General features: G+C 41.4%; 1 protein-coding gene across 5 annotated transcripts in view; it reads left to right on the top strand.

The window, feature by feature from the left end:
- Rfx4 (regulatory factor X4) overlaps positions 1-25,808 on the top strand; it is a 161,675-nt gene that overhangs the window by 96,511 nt on the left and 39,356 nt on the right. For all 5 annotated transcript variants that reach the window (XM_078052893.1, XM_078052892.1, XM_078052894.1 and 2 more), the window contains 3 exons: positions 2,030-2,193; positions 20,300-20,400; positions 22,434-22,492. In XM_078052893.1, the coding sequence (XP_077909019.1) occupies positions 2,030-2,193; positions 20,300-20,400; positions 22,434-22,492 (324 nt within the window). The remainder of the gene's footprint in view (positions 1-2,029; positions 2,194-20,299; positions 20,401-22,433; positions 22,493-25,808) is intronic.

The following is a 25,808-nucleotide window of genomic DNA, read 5'->3' as shown; positions in this document are numbered from 1 at the left end:
AGGTACCCTGAACACTTGGGCAAGTGTACACTGATTTCTTGGGCTTGGTTGTGTTAATATAAACAACAGCAATAATAGCAGCTAAGCAGCTAACCTTTACTAAACATCTATGCTGTATCAAGCCTGTAATAAGGACTTTATATGAATCTTTGCCAAACCTATGTAGTAAATACCACTAGTGTCCTCATTTCACAGATAAGGAAACTGATGCTTAGGGATATTACACCCCTAGTTGTTAGTGGAGCCAGGATTAGAACCCTGTAAGTCATTCTGTGCTCATCCAGATTTTGTTTTCGTTTTCTATCTGGCTGAACACTTGGCAATATTTTAATTGTCATGGAATAAATCAGGCTATAACTTAAGGCTTACAACTTGAACATCTGACTTCATTCGTTGCTTTGGTCATGCTTTTGGAAATGAGCATTTTCTCCCAGGAAGTCAGACGGGTCTTTCCTTTCCCCCAGCTCCTTATCCAGAGCTTACACTGGGAAGCTGAGGCAGGCTGTGGGTAGCAGGAAAGTCTGTCCACAGGAGGCCCTGCTCAGACCCCTGGGCTGGAGTCAAGCAGAGTCCCCCTCTCCCTGGTGAGAAGAAAGCAAGACCCTCTTCCTAGAAGGGGCCAAAAGGATGCTGTAGGATTCCAGGATAAAAGTCTGGGAAGTGAACAGCAGCCCGGGGAGAGACATGGGCCTTAGAAATGGAGTATAAGCCCAGTTACCACAAAAAATAACAAATCATCCAGGAGACGGATTGGTGGAAGGACCGAGGCAGAGGCTTAGTGACTCTGGGTGTGGGAGTAAAGCTTCTCAGCTATAGTATCACCATATTAGGAGAGAGGAGCTATGCAGAACACCTGGCACAGAGGAGGCACTCAGGAAGGAAGGCTGGCGGCAAGAGCACCAGCCCCAAAGTACTGAAGTAGCTCCCACATTGATCAGGATTGGTTTGGGGAGACAGGAACATGTAAAATGCTACATGTGGGGTTCAAGACTGTCCATCTGAGGGGGAAAAAAGGATACATCGTGGTCCAGAAACCAAGTTGGGCCCATTCGAATTTTAAAAATTCCGAGTTCTTTGTTCCCCAACTTCAGGATGGACTGCTCCTCAATGTGAACTAGATCCTGGATATTTGGAGGGTATTTGTTACATACATGAGTTCACCATGGTCCATTTCCCTCCACTTCCCTTACCTTGTCTCGACCCCTGACCCCGTATTCTGTCTTGTTCTGAGCTCACATGTTGAAAGGTGTTGGTGGGGAGCACCAAGGGGTTCTTGCTTTGAACATTCCCTCCGCCATCTGTCCACCAACACAAGGCTTGAACTCCTGCTATGGCCACAATAATCAGAATTCCATTTTGAGTGCCTGCTGTATTCCTGCTCAGTGCTAATGGTCTGGGGAATAACTTGACAAAGCTGATGAGCATGCTTCATGGCCCATGTAGCTTTCTGCCCAGATGTCACCACCTGCCATTCCATCTGGGCAGCAACTGGCTGGGCTCTTTGGGAAAAGGAAGACATGGGATGTGAGAAGTCCCTGCACTTGACCTTGTTTTGGGTGCATGGATTTGAATTGTGCATGTGGCCCTTACTCTCTTCCCTTAGGCTAGACTCCCGGTACCTGCAACTCCCACGTCTTTCCCTCCCCCCTCTCCAGAACACCAGGAGCCCCTGAAGCAGTGGTCTCAAGAATAAGGAGTACTCATGATGTGACCTTTTTGAAACCAATACCCCACCCTCCCTTCCTTAAACACTTCTCAGACATTGAAAAGCATTACAAGGGCCAGAGGGCCAGTGGGTTAATGTGCTTCCCTCTTCCGGGCAGAGGAGACCTCAGGCTGTCTGTCCACTAGCGCAGATGCCACACACATGCGCAGAAATGGCCTGGGGTGGGAGGGCTGCCTACGACACACCAGGCTGCTGCAGGGGAGGTAGATGACAGAGCTGCAGACTGGGCTGCCTTGGCAGAGTCCCAGGGCTTTCCCAGACAGCCCCATCTAAACTCATGCTTTTCTCTGTGGGTCGATACAGGTTCAAAGTTTCCTTCTGCACTTTTGGCAAGGAATGCCACCCCACATGCTGCCCGTGCTGGGCTCCTCCACGGTGGTGAACATCGTCGGCGTGTGCGACTCCATCCTCTACAAAGCTATCTCCGGGGTGCTGATGCCCACTGTGCTGCAGGCGTTACCCGACAGGTGGGCACGCGTGTGTTCTCATCTCCCCTTGTGGAGGATCCCTGGTACTGATTACTCCTGCTTCTCTTTTATTGATTAAAATCATGTACTGTCCTCTGGCAAGATCATTAACACTGAACTTTTAAAAACTAAAGTTCATGTTTTTGAACATAATGTTTATATTTGAACCATTTGTGTGGTTCAGAATTCCAAAGGTAAGAGTTTGGTATACAGTGAAAAGTCTCTCCCCTGCCTCCTCCTGTTCCCAGACAACCCCATCCCTCCCTAGAGCATCAAAGCCAATCATCAGCTTGGGGGATCCATCCTAACCTGCTCTGCTCAGGTAACCAACGCCTACTGTATTTTTCTTCTTTGGTAACACTGCACAGACTGTTGTGTGCCTTCTTATAAAACAAAATAACCTCAGCTTGGAAAGTACGCTGGACAGCTTACAGGGTCCCCATAGATTCATTATCCATCACACTCCATGCTGCCCTCTGCCTGGGGTGCTGACCACTTGGACTGCCCCAGGGGCTCCTCCCAGGGAGGGAAGGACAAAGAAGTCAGGAAATTCTTTGGCCCTCTCCCTGTGAGGTTGCCTCTGCTGGCCATGTCCTTCCCCAGAACTTTACTCCCTTTCAGGCAGTCTCTCTTCCAAGTCATCCTTTGGACCCAGGGGTTGGTGAGAACCCAGCTGCTCCTTGCTCCCGGTTGCAAGAGTCCCCCTATACCTGTCCACACCTCTAAGACTTGTCTCTTGTAAATAAGTCCTCCCATTTTGAGGGGCATCTGTTTCTTGTTGGGACTGTTTCAGAGAGAATTATTCCACATCAGTTTATAAAGTGCTTTTTCTCTTTTCTGCAACTGTAGATGCATCCGCCATATTGAATTTAATTGGTTCTCTAGATGTTTCCAGTCTCTTTCTACCACAGGCAATGTTGTGAGGAATGACATTGTGCATACCTTCTTTTCACAGTGGAGTGTTTTTATTTCCAGTGGATGCTGCAATAGAGTACCTCAAGCTGGGTGGTTTAAAACAACATAAATGTATTCTATTCATTTTGTCTCTGATAAGGACACTTGTCACTGGATTTAGGGCCCAATGGGTTAATCTGGACTGATATCAACTGGAAAGCCTTAAATAAATTGCATCTGCAAAGGCCTTTTCCAAATAAGTTCACCTTCACTAGTTCTGGGTGGACATATATTTGGGAACCATTATTCATTTCTCTGCGTGGGGTATATATGCAGAATAAATTCCTAGAGGGACAAGTTCCTGGTTCAAAGGACATGTGACTGATACTTTCCTTAGTGAAGTTTTGATTTTCATTTCTCTTGAGTATCTCTTCTTATCTATGAGCTATTTATATTTTCTTTCCTGTGAACGCTGGACTTATCTACTTCCTATTTTGTGACAGATTTTTTTTTCATATTGATTTAGGAGCTCTTTATTTATTATGGATGTTAACCACTTATATGTGATAAAGAATCTCAAATATTCCCACCTTATGCCATATGAAAAAAATATATTTATGTTTATATTATTTTGAGTTCATGGGTTGTTTTTATAGTATCTGGATTTTGTGTCATAGTTTAAAAAGTCTTTCCTGCTCCATTTGTGAAATAATTTCTCCATGGCCTGTCTCAATCCTTTTATGGTTTAATGTTTTATTTTTCATTTTTTTGCTCAATTTAGAATGCATCCTAGTATAAGATATGAAATACAAGTTCACATTTTTTCTGTAGCTCTCTTGTCCCCAAACCATCCATTAATATTCAGATTTTTTTCTTTACTTGAGATGCTTCCTTTGTCATGTAGTAAATTTTGTTTGTACTTGGGGCTATTTCTAAACCTCTTATCCTATATTACTGATATTTCTATCCATGTTCCAGGATCGCTTGTTTTAATTTCTGTACTTTTTAAAACATATTCTAAATCTAATAGGGCTAACTCCTCATCTTACTTTCTTTTTTGAGAATTTTCCTGATAATGTCACATTTTATTTTCAGTACGAGCTGTTTTAGCGTCGGCTTATTGATTTAACTATACACCACTTGTTTACATACATACAATATGCACATACACACTGTGTATACACACAGGATATTGTACTACGTGTGTAAATCAGTTTAGGGAGATTTTTAGCTTTGTGAAACTGAAAAACTTCTAACTTAGTCACAGTTTACTTTTCCATTATTGTGGCCTCCTTTTGTGGCCCTCAGGAATGTCATAAATATTTTTCATATAAATATCATATATTTCCGAACAGATTTATTCTTAGCTATGCCATCTTTTTGTTGTTTTTTCTTTTTTCCAATACTGGAGATTGAACCCAGGGACACTCTACCACTGAACTATATACCTATCCCTTTTCATTCTATTTTATCTTGAGACAGGGCCTTGCCAAGCTGCCCACGCTGGCCTGGAACTGGGAATTCTCTTGCCTCGGCCTCCTGAGTCACGGAGATCATAGGCATGTGCCAGAGTGTCTGGCATTGGTACTATTGTTATTACAATCTTTTCTTTCATGTCTCGTGAGACTAGTGGTTTTTTACATATTTTTAAAATATATTTATATGTGAAAGCTATTGATAGCTGTATATTTGGCCTAACCAAACTAAATTTGATTATCTTACCACTGCAAACCTTTTTAAAAAATTCTCTTGGATTTTTCAGGTTTCAAATCATATTATCTACAAATAAAGACAATTTTATATCTGTCTTTCTAATTTTTATACCCCTTATTTATTTCCCTTGTCTAATTATGTTGGCTTCTACCTCAAGAACATGTTGAAGTCCTTGACTTCAATGACAGTACATCTAGTATTTCTCCACTCAGCACAAAGTTGATTTGACAATTGACAAATTTTAGCACTTTAAAAAATTAGCATTTTAATCCATTAAAAATTTCTAGGAAGGACAGTTGTTATCTACTATCCAAGGCTTTCTCATCATCTACAGAGATGATCGAACTGTCCATTTCTCAATGTGAAACCGTTCTTGCATTCCTACAAAACACACCTACTCGGTCAGAGCATTTTATTGTTTTTAAGAGGCACTGCAGGATTTTATTTGCTAATGTTTTATTTGGGTCTTATTCATCAAAAGACCTAGGTGAGACTGATTTGCAGTTTTTGTTGGGTATTTAATCTTTGTCAGATGTTGCTATAAATGTTACACTTATTTCCTAAAAGGAATCATAAAAGAAGCTTCCCTGGTTTTTTTTTCCTAAGTTCTAAACAGTTTACAAAGTGTTGTAATTATTTGCACTTGAAGAATATATTGAATTAATTCTCCTTTGAAAGCATCTGTGCCTGATGCTTTATGGTGGCAGATCTTTAACTTTTTTCTTCCTTTTCTTTGGAAACTGGTCAGTTTAGATTTTCTATCTTCTCTAGGTTTTGGCAAATTTTCCTAGAAAATTTTCCATTTTTTTCCAGATGTTTAAATTTATTTGCTTATCATTGAACCAAATGGGCTTGTATTTGTATGCTGATTGACTTTCTGCTTTATTATGTTTTCTTTTAGTTTCTGAAGTTGGACCTTCTGCCTTTTCTTTGTTATTTGTGTAAGTTTTTGTCAAGAAATAAACTCTAGGTATTTTATTGGTTCTATTATTTTTTTCTGTTTTCTCATATATTAATTTCTCCTTTATTTTATTAACTTATTCCTTTTACTTTCCTTAAGTTCACTCTGTTATTCATTTATTCAACAATTATTTATTGAGTTCCATCTATGTGTTTGGTGCTTGGGTTTTGTAAAAAAAAAAACAACAAAACTAACCCAAAAATAGATACTAGATGTGTTTATTTTCTTTCATTCCTGATTATTAATGAGTATTTCAGGCTTAGATTTTTCTTTGAGCATTATCTTAGTTATAGCTCCTAGGTTTTGGTGTGTAATATTTTAATATTACTATTTTCTAGGCACTTTAAAATCTCATGTTTTTATCAAGAATTTAAAAGGGTATCAAAGTGCTGAGGGCTATTGTTTTCTGGTTATATGATTCATAATTATCTTTTTTATTACTTTTTAATTAGAGACAATTGCTCAAACTATTTCTTCTTGGGACTTTATTTAAATTTTTTTTATTGTTTAATATATGACTGGATTTAACGAGTGTTCCACTGATACTTAAGAAGAAGAAACTTAGCTTTTTCTTTTTCTTTTCTTTTCCTGTGGTGCTGGGGATTGAACCCAGGACACATGCTAGGCAAGCAGTCTGTAACCCCAGGCCCAGAAATTCAAGTTTCTAAGGTACAAAATTTTACAAATATATTATTTGGATCAATATTATTTTTTCTCCTTGGTTAATGTTTTTATTTTCTATTTTGCAATATATATTTAAAACATGCAGAAAAGAAGAGTTTAATGTGCACCCACATCCAACATCAATAAGATTTAACAACTTACTTTTTTGCCACATTTTGGATCAATTTTATTGTCACTAAGTTTTTCTGCTGTATCAATGTCTTTTGTCTTAGATCTGTCATGTACTCGGAAAGGTAAGACTTATGAACATGTGTCAACCAGTTTTACTATATGCCTCCTATAATTGTTGTTCATTTAACTTGAATTTTTAAATTCAGGTCTATTAGAGTATACATTCATTACCATTCGTCACTATTTTTACTCTATATGATCAAAATAAAAATAATTCCTTCACTTTAAAAAAAATCCCTCATTTTCCTTAATCCATCCCTCTCCCCACTGCCAGCCTCTAGTAATCACTCTTCAACTTTCTGTCTCTATAGTTTTGCCTTTTCCAAAAATTTGTATAAATGGAGTCATGCAGTAGCCTTCGAGTCTGACTTCTCTCACTTAGCATAGCCCGTGTTGTGTGTGTCAGCAATTTGTTCTTTTTAAGGGCTCACTAGTATTCCACAGCATGGATGTACTACCGTGTTCCCATTCACCAGCTGAAGGGCATTTAAGTTGATTCCAGTTTTTCAAGACTCTAAATATACAAGTATCAAAATATGATACAGATTTTTGTGAAAACTTTCATTTTCTTTGCCAAGGTGTGTAATGAATATATATTTGACATTCTCGGAACTTGCCACTGTTTTCCAAAGCAATGTTAGCGGTCCCTGTTCCTCAAAGTCCTCAACAGCGCTTGGTGTTATTGGGACTTTGTTTTGGCTATCCTAAAAGTTGTGTAGCATCTGATTGTGATTAATTTTGCATTATCTCAGTGACTAAGGATATCGAACAGCTTTTCGCATTATTTTTTTGGGGGGTGGATGGGTACTGGGTACTGAACTCAGGGGCACTTGACCACTGAGCCACATCCCCAGCCCTATTTTGTAGTTCATTTAGAGACAGGGACTCACTGAGCTGCTTAGTGCCTCGCTTTTGCTAAGGCTGCCTTTGAGCTCATGATCCTCCTGCCTCAGGCTTACAGAAGTGCACCACCGTGCCCAGCAGCTTTTTATATTCTTATTCGCCATCCATGTATCTATTTTTGGTGAAATATCTGCTCAAACCTTTTGCCTATTTGTTATTGGGTGGTTGTTTTATTTTATTCAGTTCTTTATGTATTCTCGATATAATTCTTTAGCAGACATGTGTTATGAAAATATTTTTCCCTAATCTTTGATTTTTTTATTTTATTATCATTTGATAAACAGAACTTTTAAATGAATTTTTATATATATATATATCAAAAATAATTTAGCCAGGCACAGTGGTACACGCCTGTAATCCCAGCAGCTCAGGAGGCGGAGGCAGGAGGATCATGAGTTTAAAGCCAGCCTCAGCAAAAGTGAGGCACTAAGCAACTCAGTGAGACCCTGTCTGTAAGTTAAAATATAAAATAGGGCTGGGATGTATCTCAGTGGTCAATTGCCTCCCTGAGTTTAGTCTCTGGTACAAAAAGAAAATTATTGATTTCACTTTCAGCATTGTCTAATAACTCTTTTTCAAGAAAAGTCACAATTTTCTCCCTAGAAGTTTTTGGTTTTTGTTTTTATTTTGAGACAGGGCCTTGTCATGTGGCCCAGACTGGTCTAGTCCTCCTGGACTCAAGTGATCCCCTCCCCTTAGCTAGGCTGAGTAGTAGATGGGGTTACAAGCATGCACCGCTATTTCCATCTGGATTCGTTTTTTAGTTTTATCTATGATGTGAAGTGTAAGGGGTCAAGGTTTGATTCAATTTTGTTTTTTTGCAGATGAAGATCCAAATATATCAATACCATTTGTCTATGAGTACTTTTGTTTTAAGGTTAATAGAAAATTCTATTTTCTATTAAGTAGTTTTTTCTATTGAATTGATTTGTAGCTTTGTGGAGAATTAATTTGCCATATATTTCTGGGTTCATTTCTGAACTCTCAGTTCTGTTTCATTTGTTTATTTGCTCCTCCTTTCACCAATACCACATTGGCTTGATTACTATGGTTTTATAGTCTTAAAGTAGTGAGACTTTGTTACTCATTGTCAAAATTGATCCTCTGCTTTGGCATATTAATTTTGTAGAATCTTGAGAAGTCCTGTGGGATTCTGATTGAGAATTCTGTAGAAAATTTTTGAAATAATTGACATTAACATTGAATTTTCCAATCCATGAGCATGGTATATACCTCCATATTATTTAAGTCCTCTTTATTTCTTCATTGGTGTTTTATGGTTTTTTGGCATGTAGATCTTGCTCATATTTTGATAAATTTGTATCTAAGTAGTTCATGCTTTGGGTGCTATTGTAAATCATACTTTTTTAAAAGTTCAGTTTCTAATTGTTTATTGCTAGTTTACAGAAACTGTATTTTTGTGTGTTGATTCTGTCATGAGATCTTATTAAATTTACTTATTCTAATATCTGTTTTTGTAGATTATTTGGAATTTTTTGAGTATAAATGTGTAATGTAGGATTATAGACCATTTTGTTTGTTTTTCAGTGTCAGGGACTAAGCCCAGGGGTTCTTAACCACTGAGCAACATCCCTTGCCCTTTTTATTTTTAATTTTAAGACAAGGTATCATTAAGTTGCTTAGGATCTCTGTAAGTTGCTGAGGTTGGCTTTGAATTTATAATCCTCTTGCCTCAGCCCCCCAAGGTACTGGGATTACAAATATGCACCACTATGCCCAGCAAGACCATTTTGTTTCTTGATTTGCAATCTGTATAACCTTTCTCTTCTTTATGTTATTACAATGGCTAGATCCTCTAGGCAAGAGTAGACATCTTTGCATTTTCTGTGATTTTAAGGGTAAAGTATTCATCGTTCACAATAAAATATGATGCTAGGTATAGGGGTTTACAGATGCCCTTTATCGCATCGAGAAAGTTCCCTTCCAGTCCTGGTGTGCTGAGAATTTATCATGAAAGGATTTTGAATTTTGATAGTTTTTTTTTTTTTTTGGTTCAAGATCATCGTATGGTTTTTCTTCTTTAGCCTACTAATGTGGCAGATTTTACTATGTTTTATTTTCAAATATTGTAGCAGCCTTTCTTCCCCAGGATAAATCTAGTTGGTCATGATTTATAGATGATGCATTGCTAGATCTGAATTTTGCTAATAAATTATTGAGTATTTTATATCTAAGTTCATGAAAGTTGTTCATCTTCAGATTTCTTTTCTTGTAATACTTTTCTCTGACTTGGGTGGATTGATTTTCTGGGCTTCATGAAATGATCTGAAAAATATTCCCTTCTTTTTTTCTGGAAGCGTCAGTGTAGAATTTCACCGAGAATTTTAAATTTATGAGCTTAAAGTTGTTATTTCTTTATTATCCTTTTTAAAACTGTAGGGTCTGTCCCCTTTCTCATTCCTAATGTCTCCTTTTCTTTTTCTTTTTTTTAATCTTTATTCTTTTAGTTACAGGTGGATGCAATATCTTTATTTTTATGTGGTGCTGAGAATCAAACCCAGTGCCTCATGCATGGTAGGCGAGCGTTCTACCTCTGAGCCACAACCCCAGCCCTCCTTTCCTTTTTCTTGATCAGTATGCCTAGAGATTTATCAGTGTTATATACAGATCTTCTCAAAAAAAAAAAAAAACAGCTTTTGGTTTCTCTGGTTTTATAAAGTCTTTCTATTTTCAATTTTGTTGTATTTTTAATTGATTTAGGATTTGTTTTGCTCCTCTTTTTTTAATGTCTTTAAGTGAAAGCTTATGTTATTGATTACAAATCTTTCTGATTTTCTATAAAGTCATCTAATGATGTAATTTGTCTTCTAGTCTTTGTTTAGAGACATCCCACAAGTTTTGATATGTTGTAGTTTCAATTTAATTCAGTTAAAAATATTTTCTACTTTCCCTGTGGCTTTTTCTTTGACCTATGTGTTATTTAGAAGTGAATGTTCGATTTCTAAATATTTAGAAGTTATTCAGGTATCTTTCTGTTATTGAGTTGTAGTTTGATTTCCCTATGGTTAGATTACATAAATATAATATATCAATATTAATTATTGATATATAATATGTAATATATCAATACTTTGATATTTATGAAGCTTGTTTTATCTCCAGAAATGTGGTCTATATTGATTTTTTTCCATGCATACTTGAAACGGCTGCATACTCTGCTGTTATTTGGTGAAGTGTTCTATAAATCATCAACTAAGTCAAGTTAATTGATAATGTTTAGTTTTTCTTTGTTTTCAATGACTTTCTATACATTTGTTCTGTTGAATGCATCTCCAACTTTACTTTGGGATTTGTCATTTTTATCCATTTTTGCATCGTATATTTTGAAGTTGATTTTGAAGCTTTTCTGTTATATATATACAAGTTGGGATGTAATGCCTTCTTGACAAATAGACTCCTTTTCATAAATGTAATGTCTGTTTTTATTCCTGGCAATAGTTCTTATACAGAAGTCCACTTTGATAGTAGCATAGATGCTCTAGTTTTTTTAAAAAAAATTAGTGTTTGCATGACATTTTTCCCCCCCATTCCTCTGTCACAGACAGAGGGATGTCTCTAAACAAAGACTAGAAGACAAATTACATCTCTCACATTTGTAATAAATTTCTTAATCAGCATAGACTGAGGTCTTGCCTTTAAAAAATCCAGTCTGACAACTTCCCTTTCTAGCTGCTCTATCTAGACCTATACATTTAGTGTCATAATATAATATGGACGGAGTCTTCCATTTTGCTAATTGTTTTCTATTAATTTCATTGGATTTTGTTCTTTTTTCCCCCTCTTTTTGTGTCTGGTTTAGGGTTAATTTTGTTTTGTTTTTAATATTTATTTTTTAGTTGTAGTTGAATACAATATATTTATTTTATTTGTTTTTATGTGGTGCTGAGGATCGAACCCAGGGCCTCGCCTGTACTAGGTGAGTGCTCTACCACTGAGCCACAACCCCAGCCCAGGATTAATTCTGTTTTATCAGTCTGTTTATCTCCATGGTTGGTTTGTTACTTATACTTTTTAAAAATTTGATCTGATTAGTTATACATGACAGTAGAATACATTTTGATACATCATACATGAGTGGAGTATAACTTCTCATTATCTGGCTGTACAGGATATAGAATTACACCTAAGCATGTAGGGTGATGATGTTCATTTCATTCTGCTATCATTCCTATGCACATACCCTCTACCCTCCCTTCATCCTCCTTTGTAAAATCCAAAGTAACTCTATTCTTCCCTAGTGCCCCTTTCTTATTGTGGATTAGGAATTATTTGCATATCAGAGAAATTTGGCCTTTAGTTCTTTGGTATTGGCTTATATTGCTTAGCACGATATTCTCGAGTTCCATCCATTTATCAGCAAATACCATAATTTCATTCTTCTTTATGGCTGAGTAATATTCCATTGTGTATATATACCACAATTTTTTTATCCATTCATCTGTTGAAGGGCATCTAGATTGGTTCCATAGTTTAGCTATTGTGAATTGAACTGCTATAAACACGGTTAGGGCTGGGTCACTGTATGTAGTAAGGTGATTTTAAGTTCGTTGGGTATAAACTGAGGAGTGGGATAGCTGGGTCAAATGGTGGTTCCACTCCAAGTTTTCTGAGGAATCTCCATACTGCTTTCCAGAGTGGTTGTATCAATTTGCAGTGCCACCAGCAATGCATGAGTGTATCTTTTCCCCACTTCCTCACCAGTATTTATTGTTACTTGTATTCTTCATAATTGCCATTCTGATTGGAGTGGGATAAAATTTTGGTGTAGTTTTGATTTGCATTTCTCTATTGTTAGAGATGGTGAACATTATTTTATATATTTGTTGATCAATTGTATTTCTTCTGTGAAGTGTCTATTCAGTTTTGTTACTTATACTTTTTAAAAAAATTTAATGGTTGCTTAGGGCTTGTATATCTTCAGTTAAATAGACCTTCAAATACTACTATATTGCCTCACATGTAGTATAAGAATCTTACAACTGTATATTCTCATTTTGTCATGCATTTGTTGTGCTATTATCACTTCATTTCTATATATGCTAAAAACTTAGAAAATATTGTAACTACTTCTGCTTTAGGTAGTTATCTTTCAGAGTGATTCAAGTTATGGGTGCCAGTCTTTTATATCCAACTTCATTGTAATGAGTCTTGAACTTCATTTCTTTGGTAAACATTACTAGCTGTGTGATATCATATTCCTCTGCCTGCAGAATTTTCTTGAACATTTCTAATAACATTGCAAGTCTGGTGGTAAGGAATTATTTTAGTGTTTGTCTGAAAAATAACTGACTTCTCTTTCATCTTTGAAAAATGCTCTCACAGTGTACAGTATTCTGAATTGACAAATGTGTGTGTGTTATTTTCAACATTTTAGAGATTTCATCCCATTGTTTTTGACTTGCACGTTTGTCCTTTGTACCTCTTTCTGTGTTTCTCTGTGTGAAAGGTGCCTTTTATCCTTGGCCACCCTCAAGATTGTTTTTGTCTTCTCTCTCTGGCTGTTTTAGAATGGTGTATCTAAGTGTTTTGTTGTGAATTCTGCTTAGACTTTTCTGAGCTTCTTGGACCTGTGCTTTAAGACGTTTCATCATGTTCTCCTTCTGGTTATTTCAAAGACAGGACTATTAGACCATTTGATAGGGTCCCACAGCTCTTGAAAGCTCTGTTTTTCTTTTTTCACTGATTTCTCTCTCTTTGACTTTGAATTGAATGATTTTTAACCCTCATGGGTTCACACTTACTGTTTCATCTTTTCCATGAGATTCGTGTTACTATGAATCATATGAAGAGTCGCCATTTTAATTCCACGTTTAACAGACTGGCTATGCTCCTTGCTTTCTCTTGAGAGTGAGTTCTTTTTCTCAATGTTTGTGTGTATCTTATCATTTTTGATTGACTGCAGAACAGTGTTTATGAGAGTAGACACGGAGGTTGACAGTATCTGTGCCTAGAAATGGGCATGCCTCTTCTAGGCTCTGACTGTAAGGAGTGGAGTTAGTCTGTTCCAAAGTTCCCTGGGCTTGGGCCTTGTTGTTGCTATGGTTACCTTCAGGGTGCCTCCAGCTTCTCATTTCTCTGGGGCACCTTCACTTAGGTTGGAGGTTGTTTCTCAGGCTTTTCATTTCCTCAGTGTTCCTGCCGCAGGGCCTCTCCTATGTTACTCTACTACAGTTGCTTGAGACTTGGTGCTTCTGTTGGCCAGTTTGGAGCTGAGGAGAGCTGGGATTCTCTTTTGCTTGGACTGTCTCAGTCTGAAGCAAGCCTTGTGGTTCTGGGGCCTCACGGTTCCAGGCTACATGGTTGTGACTTGAGCTCTCTGATGAGTTAAAATTTGGGGTTTGTAGGTTGTCCAGCCTTTTCTTATTATGGTAGGAACGATGATGCTTCTTCCATCAAGTGGAACAGATACACAAATAGGCTCACAAAAGTCACCTACAGGTGAGATCATAGCCAAATTTTATTCTCAGCCTTTTCTGCATTATTCAACAGTTCTATGTGAAGTCAGAATTTCAACTTTCTAATCATATTTATATATAAATGTGTGTCACTTAGGCTTTGTGTTGTTGAATTCATTCTTGTGTGTTGACAAAGTGAATTGGATAATAGCTAAATCTCTATTTTCACTGGGGATCACAAAGGTACCTTCTGAGTGATTGGTAAGACATACAATTATAAGAAAAGTTCACATGCTTCTAATATTTCATTACAGGTGCTATGTACACACATATTACATAGTTAAATAATCACCACTGATTTTTCCCCCTGTACCAGGAGTTGAACCCAGAGGTGCTTAACCACTGAACCACATCCCTAGCCCTTTTTATATTTTATTTTGAGACAGAGTCTTATTAAGTTGCTTAGGGCCTCATTAAATCGCCGAGATTGGCTTTGAACTCTAGATCCTCCTGCCTCAGCCTCCTGAATGCTGGAATTAGACATGTGCCACTGCACCTGGCTCTACTGTGAGTTTTGACTTATAAATCTAGTGCCTGTCACATTACATCAAGAGGATGGAGGTCCATCCGACAGCTGACTTTTCAGCTTCACGTATTCACTTCTCAACTTGTCTGGTGCCTTCTGTGTGCTGGGCCCTGTGCTCAGTCTGGATGGAAATGGCATCGGCTCTAGACATTCTAATTCCACCCTGGCCAGGCCCAGGTGCCGCTCCCAACTCACTGACTCAGACCCCCACTTCTTTCCAACTCAGAGAACATGTTGAATTTCAGGCGACAAGTGACACTATTACAGGGTATACATGAATCGTATATTTTTATTTATAGGAAAGGTCTATCATTCTCAGACTTAGGTTTTTCACCTCATTCAAGTGATCTTGGTGTAGTGGTTGTTAACAGCAATTATTTGACCATAAGACTCTGTGTGTGTGGGTGTGTCTCTGTGTGTGTGTGTGTGTGTGTGTGTGTGTGTGGTTTAATTGGCAAGGAGAAGATATCAAAAGAGCAAAGACTGAGGACAACCCTGAGGTGTTAAAGGAATAGCAGTGAAACTCAGGAGATGGCTCTGGAGATGAGGAGAACCCAGGCACCTGTGAGGGGCAGGTGTGGGTATTTTCACCATCTGAGATTGCAGAGGGAGAACAATCATGAATCGGACCGACCTGGGCTTGAATCCTGGCTCTGTCACTTGCCACATTTCCTTGGACGAATGAGAATGGAACAGCTTCTCTGGGCCTGGGTTTCACCTCTCTGTTGGGACTAACAGCAGTGCCTACTTCATGGGGTTGAGGTGAGGATTAAACAAGAGGGGAGGTGTGAAGTGTTTAGCACGGTGCACCACTCATTAACAGGTCCTTGCTGTTATCACACTTTGCTGTGGTCGTAACAGCATCACCATCGGAGGTCACACAGGGACCTGCAGGAGGGGGGCCATAGCGGGAACCTCAGACATGGGAGCCATGTGCATAAAAGGGAGGAAGAGTTCATGTCACTAAAAGTGCTGGGCCACCCCTGGAATCCCAGCCCAGGGGGTGAGATGAGGGGAGGAAGGAGAGCTCGGGAAAGCGTGGGCTGCGGGTGAACCCCCTGGAGGAGGGAGAGCCATCCTCGACAGGGTAGCAGCCTCAACAGAGGCTGCAGGGAGTGGCCAGCCTGGGGCTTAGGGAGGCATCCCTCACACCAGGTGACAGGGAAGACAGCTCCTCACTGCTGGCTGACACCACAGCCAAGCAGCTTGAATGTTTCCATGACCCCTAAAAGACTACAGGCCCAAATTCCCAATCCCCAAGTAGAATCTTTTCTGGGCTGACTTCCTCCCCACTTTTCATCAGCTTAATAAAAGCGAATGATTGCATGAAGCGAAAGGCCCACCCACAGTCCTGCTGCTTAGTGTCTGCTCCCAGACAAAGGCCCAGTCCCTGCTGCAGCCCCGTGTCAGCACCTGCAACACATCATGGATGGAGAAGGGCAAGCAGCCCTCCCACCATCGGACTGTCACCAGAACTTTTCTAAATTTCGGCCTGTCTAAAGCCGCCCAACATTCTAAGAAGTCTTCTCACTTAGAAGTTGGATCCAGTGTGCAGACAATGGGTACCATTTCTGAACTTGGCCTTTATGACACACGCAGTCCTTTGGCTCCTACTCAGCACTCATGCCTCCTGTGTACCAGGCGCCCTGCAAGGCACAGGGGGGCTTAGCTTCCTTTGCTTTCAGAAAGACACGCTTGATTCTGTCCTCACGCGCCACATCCGCTCGCTCATCAGGAAAGCCTGTTGGTCTCGCACCATCTCCACCGCCACCACGCTGTGCCAGAATATCCAAACCGAGCTCTCTGCCTTTGCCACCCTGTAGTCCATTTTCATCACGGAAGCCAAAGGGATTTTTAAAAAATATGTAGCAGAATGTAGAGAATTTTGAGACAGTGAGGAGCTGAGAATGTGAGGAGGTTGGTGATTGCAAGTACCACAGTCAACCCTGGAAGTTGTTAAGGGAGAGAGTCATGCTACCAGCACACACAGGTGCAAAGCCCTGCAAGGTGCACAGGAGCCTGGACCAGAGCTGGGAAAGAGAAAGGAGGGGAGTTGGGCGTGGGGGCTCACGCCTATAATCCCCGTGCCTGGGTGCAGAAGCAGGAGGATCTCAAGTTCAACGCCAGCCTCAGCAACTTAAGAGAGGCCCTAAGCAACTTAGTGAGACCCTGCCTCAAAATAAAAAATAAAAAAGGGCTTGGGATATGGCTCAGTGGGTAAGCACCCCTGCGTTCAATCCCCAGTCGTCAGAGAGAGAGAAAGTAATGTAAATTTTTAAAGATAGAAAAAGGACTGAGGATTGGCTCAGTGATTAAGTGTCCCTGGGTTCAATCCCCCGTAGTCAGAGAGAGAGAGAGAGAGAGAGAGAAAGAGAGAGAGAGAGAGAGAGAGAGAGAGAGAGAGAGAGAGAGAGAGAAAGCCAGTGCTGTGGGAATGGAGTCAGCCACAGCCGAGGCAGAAGCGCTTCAGTCATCAGAGTGGGGAGAGGTGACATTTGGGCAGGACCTTGTGGGGGAATATATATTGGAGGGCAGTCTGTCTGGCCTTTGGGAGTCATTCATTCATCCGTTCATTCCACCTAGCAGGGCTTGCATGCCTGCTCTGTGTCTGGTACACAGTCCCTGCCCTCTGCCTGGGCGCACACTCTAGTGGGAGAGATCACCACACCAGTTGGTGTAAATCACAGCCACAGGCCTTTCCAGGAGGACTCATGAGGGACTCAGGGGCTTCAGGGGAAGGTTTCCTTGTAGAAGTAACATCCGGTTGCAGGTGCGATGGAGGCGCCGCAGTTGAGCAGGCGAGGTGCTCTTGGCAGAAAGAAGGGCAGCCCCAAGGCCCTGGAGAGAGGAGGGAAGGGGGCAAAGGCCAGGAGAAGGAAGGAGAAGGAGAAGGTGGGCAGAGGGCTAAGAAGGCCAGAGGATGGGTCTGGGGGCTGTGGCAAGGATTTGGGTTCATGTCCTCCTAGAATATGTGAAAGTATTGAGGACTTTGGATCAATACTGATCAGCGTTGCATGTGTTTTGCAAAAATCCCTTTCACAGTGATGGGTGGAGGTGGGAAGGAGGTAGGGTGGACTCAGGAAGCTAATGTCACAGTCCACGTGAGCAATGATAGTGGCTTGAATGGGGCAGTAAAGGGAGGAAAGTGAATAGTGTTTGAGACGGAACTTGGAGGTAAAACCTGAAATATTTGTAATGGGACAAGAGGCCAAATGAGCACATTTAATGAAGAAAACCAAGACATTTAATCCTCATCATACCATGCAACTCACATCCCAGGGCCACCTACCAAGTTTCCTTGCCTAAAAAACTGAAACTGAACTTAGTCAAGTCTTTAGACCTAGTGGGAAGCACACAGGATGCATAAATAGATTAAATGACACTATAAGGAAGAAATCAGCCATATCACAGAGTGGGCCACCCCAAGAAACAAGTGACATGGTGTCACCAGTGAATCAACAACATAAAATAGAAAAGAGAGGATTTAAGAAATTGAAGAAGCAATGTTGTATCTGGCATGCTAAATATGGACCTTGTTTGGACGTGATTCCAACAAACAAATAGATGTCTTAGAGAGAAAAAGGGAAATCTGAATACTGACCAGGCTTTAGACAACATTAAGGAATTACCGTTCACTGTCTGAGCATTCTCATGGTGTGGAGGTGTTACATGCATGTTCGTGTGTGTGCGTGCACACATCCACGCTCAAACCTTGTGATTCTGAAAAGCACACTTAGTTTCTGGGGGTGAATGATATTATTAATTTGCTTAAAACACTCTGAAAAAGAAAACTGGCAAAATATTGCTAATTTTTGAAGCTGAGTCACGGGTACTTGGAGTTTTGTTTTGTTATTCTTTCTTGGGGTATGTTTGCAACTTCTCATAATAAACAAGTTAAAAACAAAACTTCATGGGAAGTAGAGTTTTAACATGAGAAAAGAACCAGGTCTGAGGGGGAAATCAAGAATTCATTTTGGACATGTGGAGTCGACTGACCTGACTCTGGCACTTGTACACAGAGAGGTCATATACCCAGTGGCCTGGAGTCCTAAAGACCTCTGCGCTGCAAACGTGAACGTGGTGGTGGATAGTGACTGAAGCTGAGGGCAAAGAGAGATGACTAAGCAGGGAAGGAAAAGGGCTCTATGAGAAGAGGCCCAGGGCTAGATCTGGAACACACAGCGGCCAGGGAGAGGGCCATGAGCTCCGTGTCGGGGAGAAGCAGTAGAGTGAGGAGTCACAGATGCCAAGGGAAGTCAGGGGGTCCAAAAGGCAGATGTGGGCACTAGAGATGTGTGCTGCCAAGATGCCTCGCAAGGTGACTAGAATGCGTCCTCTGGGTTTGCACCACTGATGGAACTTGCTGCCCAGGTGACAGTTGTTTAGGCTGAGGGACAGGAGCAAGGCAAGGAGTGAGTGGGAGTGAAGAAAAGGTGACAAGGAGTCTGGAATGCCAGGCACAGAGGCGCACGCCTGTCATCCCAGCAGCTCAGGAGGTTGAGGAAGGAGGAACACGAGTTCAAAGCCAGCCTCAGCAAAATTGAGGCGCTAAACAACTCAGTGAGACCCTGCCTCTAAATAAAATACAAAATAGGGCTGGGGATGGGGCACAGTGGTCGAGTGCCCCAGAGTTCAATCCCTGATCCCCTCCCCGGAAAAGCGTCTAGAACACTCTTTGAAGATGTCTGTAGATAGACATGAAGAGAGTTGAGGAAATGAGTTTTTATTTTATTCATTTTACTCTTTAAGGCAGGCGGCGTAAGGTCAGTGATGGTCTTCCTTTGTGTTTGTCTTTCCTAAGGAACAGGGGGTGACACCATCTACTGTGGGGAGGGGACTTAGAGGCTAGAGGTGTGAGGTCTTTGAGAAGGTTAGGGTTAGTCATGGGAAGGGAAGAGCAGGTGACCAAAGAAAATGGATGGAGTGCCGGGTGGGGTGAAGGTCGGTGATCATGATCGGATGGGAGAGAGACAGTGGAAGACGGAACCAGGGCAGTGTAGGTGGCATGGGTTGAAGGCAAGAATGATGTGGGTGATCAGCATCAGAGAGGTCCACATGTCCAGTGTGGCCGAGCAGGACTTCGCATGGAAGAAACTGGAGGTGGAGCTATGAGCAGATGTTTTTGATGGTCAGACTTGGGGCACTCAGTGTCTTTTCAACCCCAAAGTCCCATCTCATATTGCAACCTACCCTCCTCTGCACAGTTTCTTACCCCTACCCCCTCCCACTTCTTATCTCAAAATTGTCCTTAACTCTCCAAATCTAGTACAGTTGGGAGGCCCATATTAGGGCTCTTTGCCAATTTAAAAACTATGGCTGCTTCCCAGCTCCTGACACATGGCAGCAGTTTGGTAAGCTGGGTGGGAAGGCGTCTTCCATACGCTGCAGATGAGTTTCAACTTGTCTGAGGGGACATGGACCAGAGTGGGCGTTGACAGCATGAGGAGGAAGGCCAACTGCAAAACAGCCTTCTTAGGCTATGACCCACTGTCTTCATCCACCATCTTCCTAAACACGAAGGAACGTGTTTTTCTTGCAGATGACACCTCACCTTGCAGTGAGCTTTACAGTTGAGCATGATGGACCAGGGTTGGCCCTGGTTAGTCCCCTCCCATACCCACCTGCTCTCCACCAAGTCTGGGCTTGCAGCTCTGCCCCTGAGCTGCTAAGAAGACTGAGCCTACTGGTAGCAGCCAACCCACGATTAGGGAAAGGAGGGCCTCTGGGGAGGACTGAGCAACACAGGTGGCACTCAAGAAGCACCATTTCTCTTTTTAGCTTAACTCAGGTGATTCGAAAGTTTGCCAAGCAGCTGGATGAGTGGCTAAAAGTGGCTCTCCACGACCTCCCAGAAAATTTGAGGAACATCAAATTTGAATGTAAGTACAAATTGAGGAGCAGAATGTAATATTTTAGTGCCAGACACTGTACATGATTGTTATTACAATAATAACAGCTACCAGCTACCATTTGACTATAGAGCACTAGGTATTGTACTGTGGACTGTATGTGCATGCACTTATTTAATTCTCATAAAATGTTTATTATGGGCGGCCTACTCCTCCTTTTACATAAAGAATTCAGGCTTAGAGAGGTAATAAGTGACAGAGACAGAATTTACTACCAGTCTCTCAGATGCCCAAGTCTCTGCTTATCACCACCATACTCCTTATGCCAATTCATCCTCATGCCACCTCTGCAACATAGGAAAGGGTATCCCCATTCTACAGATGAGAATCTGAGAGGCAAAGCAACTTCCCCAAAGCCACACAGCTGGTAAGTAGGAGCTCTTGAGATTTCCTTGAAGCTCTGCAATTGTGATAGCTGAAGACGGAACAGCTCAGGGCTTCATGTAGTCTCTGCCTAATTAGAAAGCCAAATTAATATTTCTCATAAGGGGCCTGGGGTTGTGGATCTTTGCAGAGCATCGCCTCTCATGCCCCAGCACTAGCTGGGTCTTAAGAAAACGGCTTCTATTTTTCTATCACCATGTGTTCATGCTTGTGTGAGACTCGTGTGCAGCTCATTTGTTGCTATTAAACAAAGATGAAATGATTTTAAGCAAAACAGGGCTTTAAAATATATGTTTCTTAAAGCCCCATTTGAATGCAGCTTGCTATTCTTGCCCGAAATAAGTGCCAGGGAGGAAAATGAAGGCGATCAAATTACCCTCTCTCTGCAGGCAAAGGAGCCCTTTCAGAGGTGCTTTGAGGCCGCCTGCAGTGCCCATCACCTATTGATAAAGCCCGCTTTATTTCACGGCTCTCAGTTCTTTTCTTTTCTCCAGCACTAAATTCCACATCACAAAGTTAAAGAAAAAGTAATTAAGGAGAAGGATTAACGATTGATCGGCCTGGAAAATTAGAAGTTCATCTGTCCCCCCATCCCCATTCCTTCACCCACACCCTATTTTTCAAACCAAACCAACTCTGAGTACAAATTAGAATAATCCTAGGGAAATTTCAGACTATTTCTTGACCAGTTCAGAAATTAATGAGAAGAATACCCCGTGCCCGTTTTAATTATGCTGACAAAACCAACCAGTTCAAAGTCGGTAGCCAGGAGGTCTGCTGAACCTTCCACCTGTGCGTGCCTGGAGGAAGCGTTCTTCCCAGGGAGCCCCGAGTGCATCTGGAGAATGTGTGTGTGTGTGTGTGTGTGTGTGTGTGTGTGTGTGTGTGTGTGTGTTGGCGGGGGGGTGTTGGTGGGGGGTGTTGGTAACAAATGCCACTCAAACTTTAAGACCTTGAGCAGGAGCGTGTCTTTTCTGCTACAAAATTCACAGATATAAGGTCACCTCACTTGAAATGGATCAGCTCAATATGTTAGTGTAGGAAACAAGATCTTTTCCTAAAGGCAGAGACCATTAAAATCTGCAAATAGGTTATGGAAATAATCTGATAAAAATGTCATGCAAAACCACATCACTGTGGAGGCCGGGTTCCACCCTAGAAGCACTCCCTACCCCCACACACCACGGAGGCTCAATCAAGATTTCCTATTAGACATACTACTTTTTAAAGGGACTTCTTCAAAGCTTCCATTTGATTCCTGCAATTATTTATGGAGAGAAGTGATTGAGCTTGCAATTAGCGAAATGAAAGACAAGTAAATAATTGCCTTTACTCACGGTTGATTGACGCCACCATTTCTCACACCTGCAAGTGTGGCATGTGAGTGACTTTGAAATCTGTACCCCAAATATCACCATTAGGAAATAGTTGTTGAAGCCCAAACAGGAGAACAAAGAATCAGATGCAGGGTTTTGTCAGTGGGTGCATAAAGTGGGGGTGGGTCATGTGACAAATTTAGGCAAAATGAGAAAGATACTTTTTGAAATCTGCCTCTGGAAAATCAAGGTAGAATCATAAAGCATGCACATATTTCCAATTAACTTTTTTTCTTTTTGCAGTGTCGAGAAGGTTTTCCCAAATCCTGAGACGGCAAACATCGCTAAATCATCTTTGCCAGGTAGCTGTACCCTCTGTGTGTATTAACCACTGCTTAGTCATTGCAAATCCCGGGGCAAATCCAGAAAAACAATTTCCTGTAGCTCTGTCAGGCCGACAACGGTGTTTAACTTCTGTGTTTAACTTCTACAGATGAGGAATAAAACTGGTAGCCAGTACCTGTCTCAACTCATATGCAAAATCATTTCTGACATCAGTTGCCCCTGAGCCTTTCAGAGAGGCCACAAATTTATGGATTCCTTAAGTCAGTCAGAGCTTTTCAGTCCCTATTGACATTTGGGTGCGCATGATTTCTTGTTTGTGCAGTGTCCGTAGCCTCTAGCCACTAGATGCCAATAGTCCTACCCACCCAGCCCTTGTGACAGCAAGGAAGGTCAGTTCAGCCTGGGGGTGAAATTGCCCCCACTGTGAGCCTCTGAGTCAGATAATTCAAAAGAGATAAACAGGATGATTTGTTTGTTGTGGCATCCAAGAGTTCAAAGCTACCTAGTACCTTAAATATTTGCCCAATTTTGTTGAGTTTTTCCAGATCTGCATTATTTTTAGCACAAACGTGACATGCACTTACGATAAAAAAGTTCAAACATGAAAGTGTATAAACTAAAAGTGAAAGACCCCATTCTGTGCTCTATTTACTCTATAGTTACAACTAGGGGGCATATAACTATTAATTTTGTGCCTAACGAAGGAACTAAAGTCTGTTAAGGCCACCCATTAACATCACACTCAATTACTAATAGCCTTAAAGCAGCAGTGACCAACTGATGGCCACAGACCAAATCTGGCCCTAGGACATGTCAGATTATTGTTTGATTTGCATATGATCAGGTTTTTTTTTTTTTCAGTTGGTCACTAACAGTTGAAACTAGATGACAGCTAAATACCCAGATTGGTGTAGAACCCCTTGGAGAGCTGGTATCATGTCCAGAGGGCAGTTCCCCTGGCAGCAGCAGCATCCCAGCAGGCACCGCCCTCCTCACCCACCAATTCTCCTAGAGTTGGCCCACCTCGCTCATGTGTGTCACCTGCCTGCCCCTCTGTGTGTTGAGGTTTGCAACTTCTCCCATAAAGTGCTGCTGGGTCTGGTGATGCTTGTTCTTCAAAGTCAAGGAAGGAGGGAAGGCTCCAAACAGAATCCAGAGAGTAAAACTGCACCTCCCCACACATGTCACACTTCCTGTCCTGTGCCTGGTGTGCATGGCACAGGGATGATTTCAGGAAGGAAGGAAGCCCTCAATAAGGAGGTTAACCTGTGCAAAGCCTGATAAATTAAGGGGATTCAGGGCAGAAGACAGCCTCAGCAAAACCAAGAAACCTTCCTGAGGGCAGAGGCCAGCTTAGAAGGATGCTCCTTGGGTCATATCAGGGAACACAGACATGGTTTGGGTGCTTCTCTCTGGGGCTCAGATGGCTTAGGAAGGACTCTGCCCCTTCAACACACATGCAGGTATAAGCATCCATACGCATGCCTACAACCAAGTGTTGCACAAACATGCACACACACATACACACACACACACACACACACAGCCTGGGGAGTGAAATTGCCCCCACCGTGAGCAATTTTTCCACTTTCCACACTCAAAGACAGTATGCAATTTAATTGGCAAACACCACTTTTGCATCTACTGGACAGCCTCAGACATATTCCTGGATCAGCCAGAGGACCGGGGTTGGTGTGAGAAATGAAATACCACAGAACATCTGTGCCAGTATCCCAGTGAGCTTTCCTAAACACACAGAGCAAACCAGACTAACAAGTCAACCAAAGACTCCCCCCTAACTCTCTGACCCAAGATCTTGTCACATACCCAAGCTCTTCCAGGCACGCCAAGCAAGCCACTTGGCACTCATATCTCAGCCACTCAGAGCACGAAGTCTCTTAAGTGCCTACTCAAAACACTATGCTTAATGGCACCTGTCCTGGAGGTGGGGGGAGTGGGTGTAGCAAACAAAAAATTAAATGTGAGTTTTACAAAGGAAAGAGAATGGAAGCCGGCATAGAATATATACACATTTTATTTAGATAAGACAGAGGAAGCCCCTCTCTGGGTGTGTCAATTAAGCTAGCCTATCATGACTGCAGGGCTGCTGGGGCAGAGTGGGAGAAGAATGGGAACATCACGTGCAAAGGCCCTGAGATATCAACACAGCCACCAAAGAGAACCAACCAGAACAACAGCAGCTAATTATGCTTTTCAGACATTATCTCCATACCCTCAACAGCAGCCCTCATTAATACATAGGTGCTATCACTTCTCCATTTCATGAAGCAGTCAACTGAGATTAATCTTGCCTGTCCCAAATCAATGAGCTAGTTAGCAGCCAAGACAGGATATGAAGTAGGTATGTTTGAATCCAGAAACCTGACTTTTACCTCCAGTTGCTTTTGTTATCATTAGACACTGATGCAATTTATGTATTTATATATTCTAGGCCTCTTTGGCCTTCGAAGACTTCGGCAGTTATTTAAGTAAGCTATTGTGCTTGGACAGTCTAGGTTTAACAAGGGTTGACATTGTTTACCATCCTCTGGAAGTTCAGAAGTATGATGAGATTTACAATGTCCTTGTGTATTTTCAATCTTTTTATTTTACTCAATGATGTTTTGAATACATGCAAGTAAAGGAACCGAGCTAGGGTATGTTTTTCTTGGCTTTTATTGTTATTGTTCCATATTGGTAATGTTGTTCCCAATTTTGTTCCAACTTGTAAATTTAAGTACACTAGTGAGGGTTTGCTGGGGAAGTCACAGCCCTAACACACACACACACACACACACACACACACACACACACACACAATTGATCCTTACAATGTACTTCCTTTTTCCTCCATCTTGATAATTCATATTGCTTTTAATCATCCTAGTATACAAAAAGAAAAAACAAACAGAAAACTAGAGCTTAAACTAATCTAGAATGCATTTACATGATAATTACACATTTTGAAATTTCTGGGGTTAAACCTATCATAGGCCAGAGGAGCAGGAACATTTCCTAAATCCAGCCTGGCCCTGTTGCTTCTCAAGTGCTCGAGACACACGGGCTACGAAGCAGAGACCCCCCATCCCACAGGCGTACATCAGGAAGCTGACAGATCTCTGGCCTTCGTCCCATTGTTTGATGGGGTCAAGACCAAAGGAGCTGGGAACAGCAGGGTCTGGTCTGGCCTAGGCCACCTTGGTAGTTACTTAGAGAGAAGGGAAGAGTCAAGAGGAAACAGTGTCTGAATCTTCTGAATGATGGACTTGTCTGCTGCTTTCCTGAAAGGGAGTTTTCCTAAATTTCAGGGTAGTTTACAGAATTCCACATGCA

Source organism: Ictidomys tridecemlineatus, chromosome 6 (genome assembly GCF_052094955.1).
Source record: "Ictidomys tridecemlineatus isolate mIctTri1 chromosome 6, mIctTri1.hap1, whole genome shotgun sequence".
NCBI lineage: Eukaryota > Metazoa > Chordata > Mammalia > Rodentia > Sciuridae > Ictidomys > Ictidomys tridecemlineatus.
Note: the sequence above shows the minus strand (reverse complement) of the source record. Positions and strands in the feature narration are given on the sequence as shown.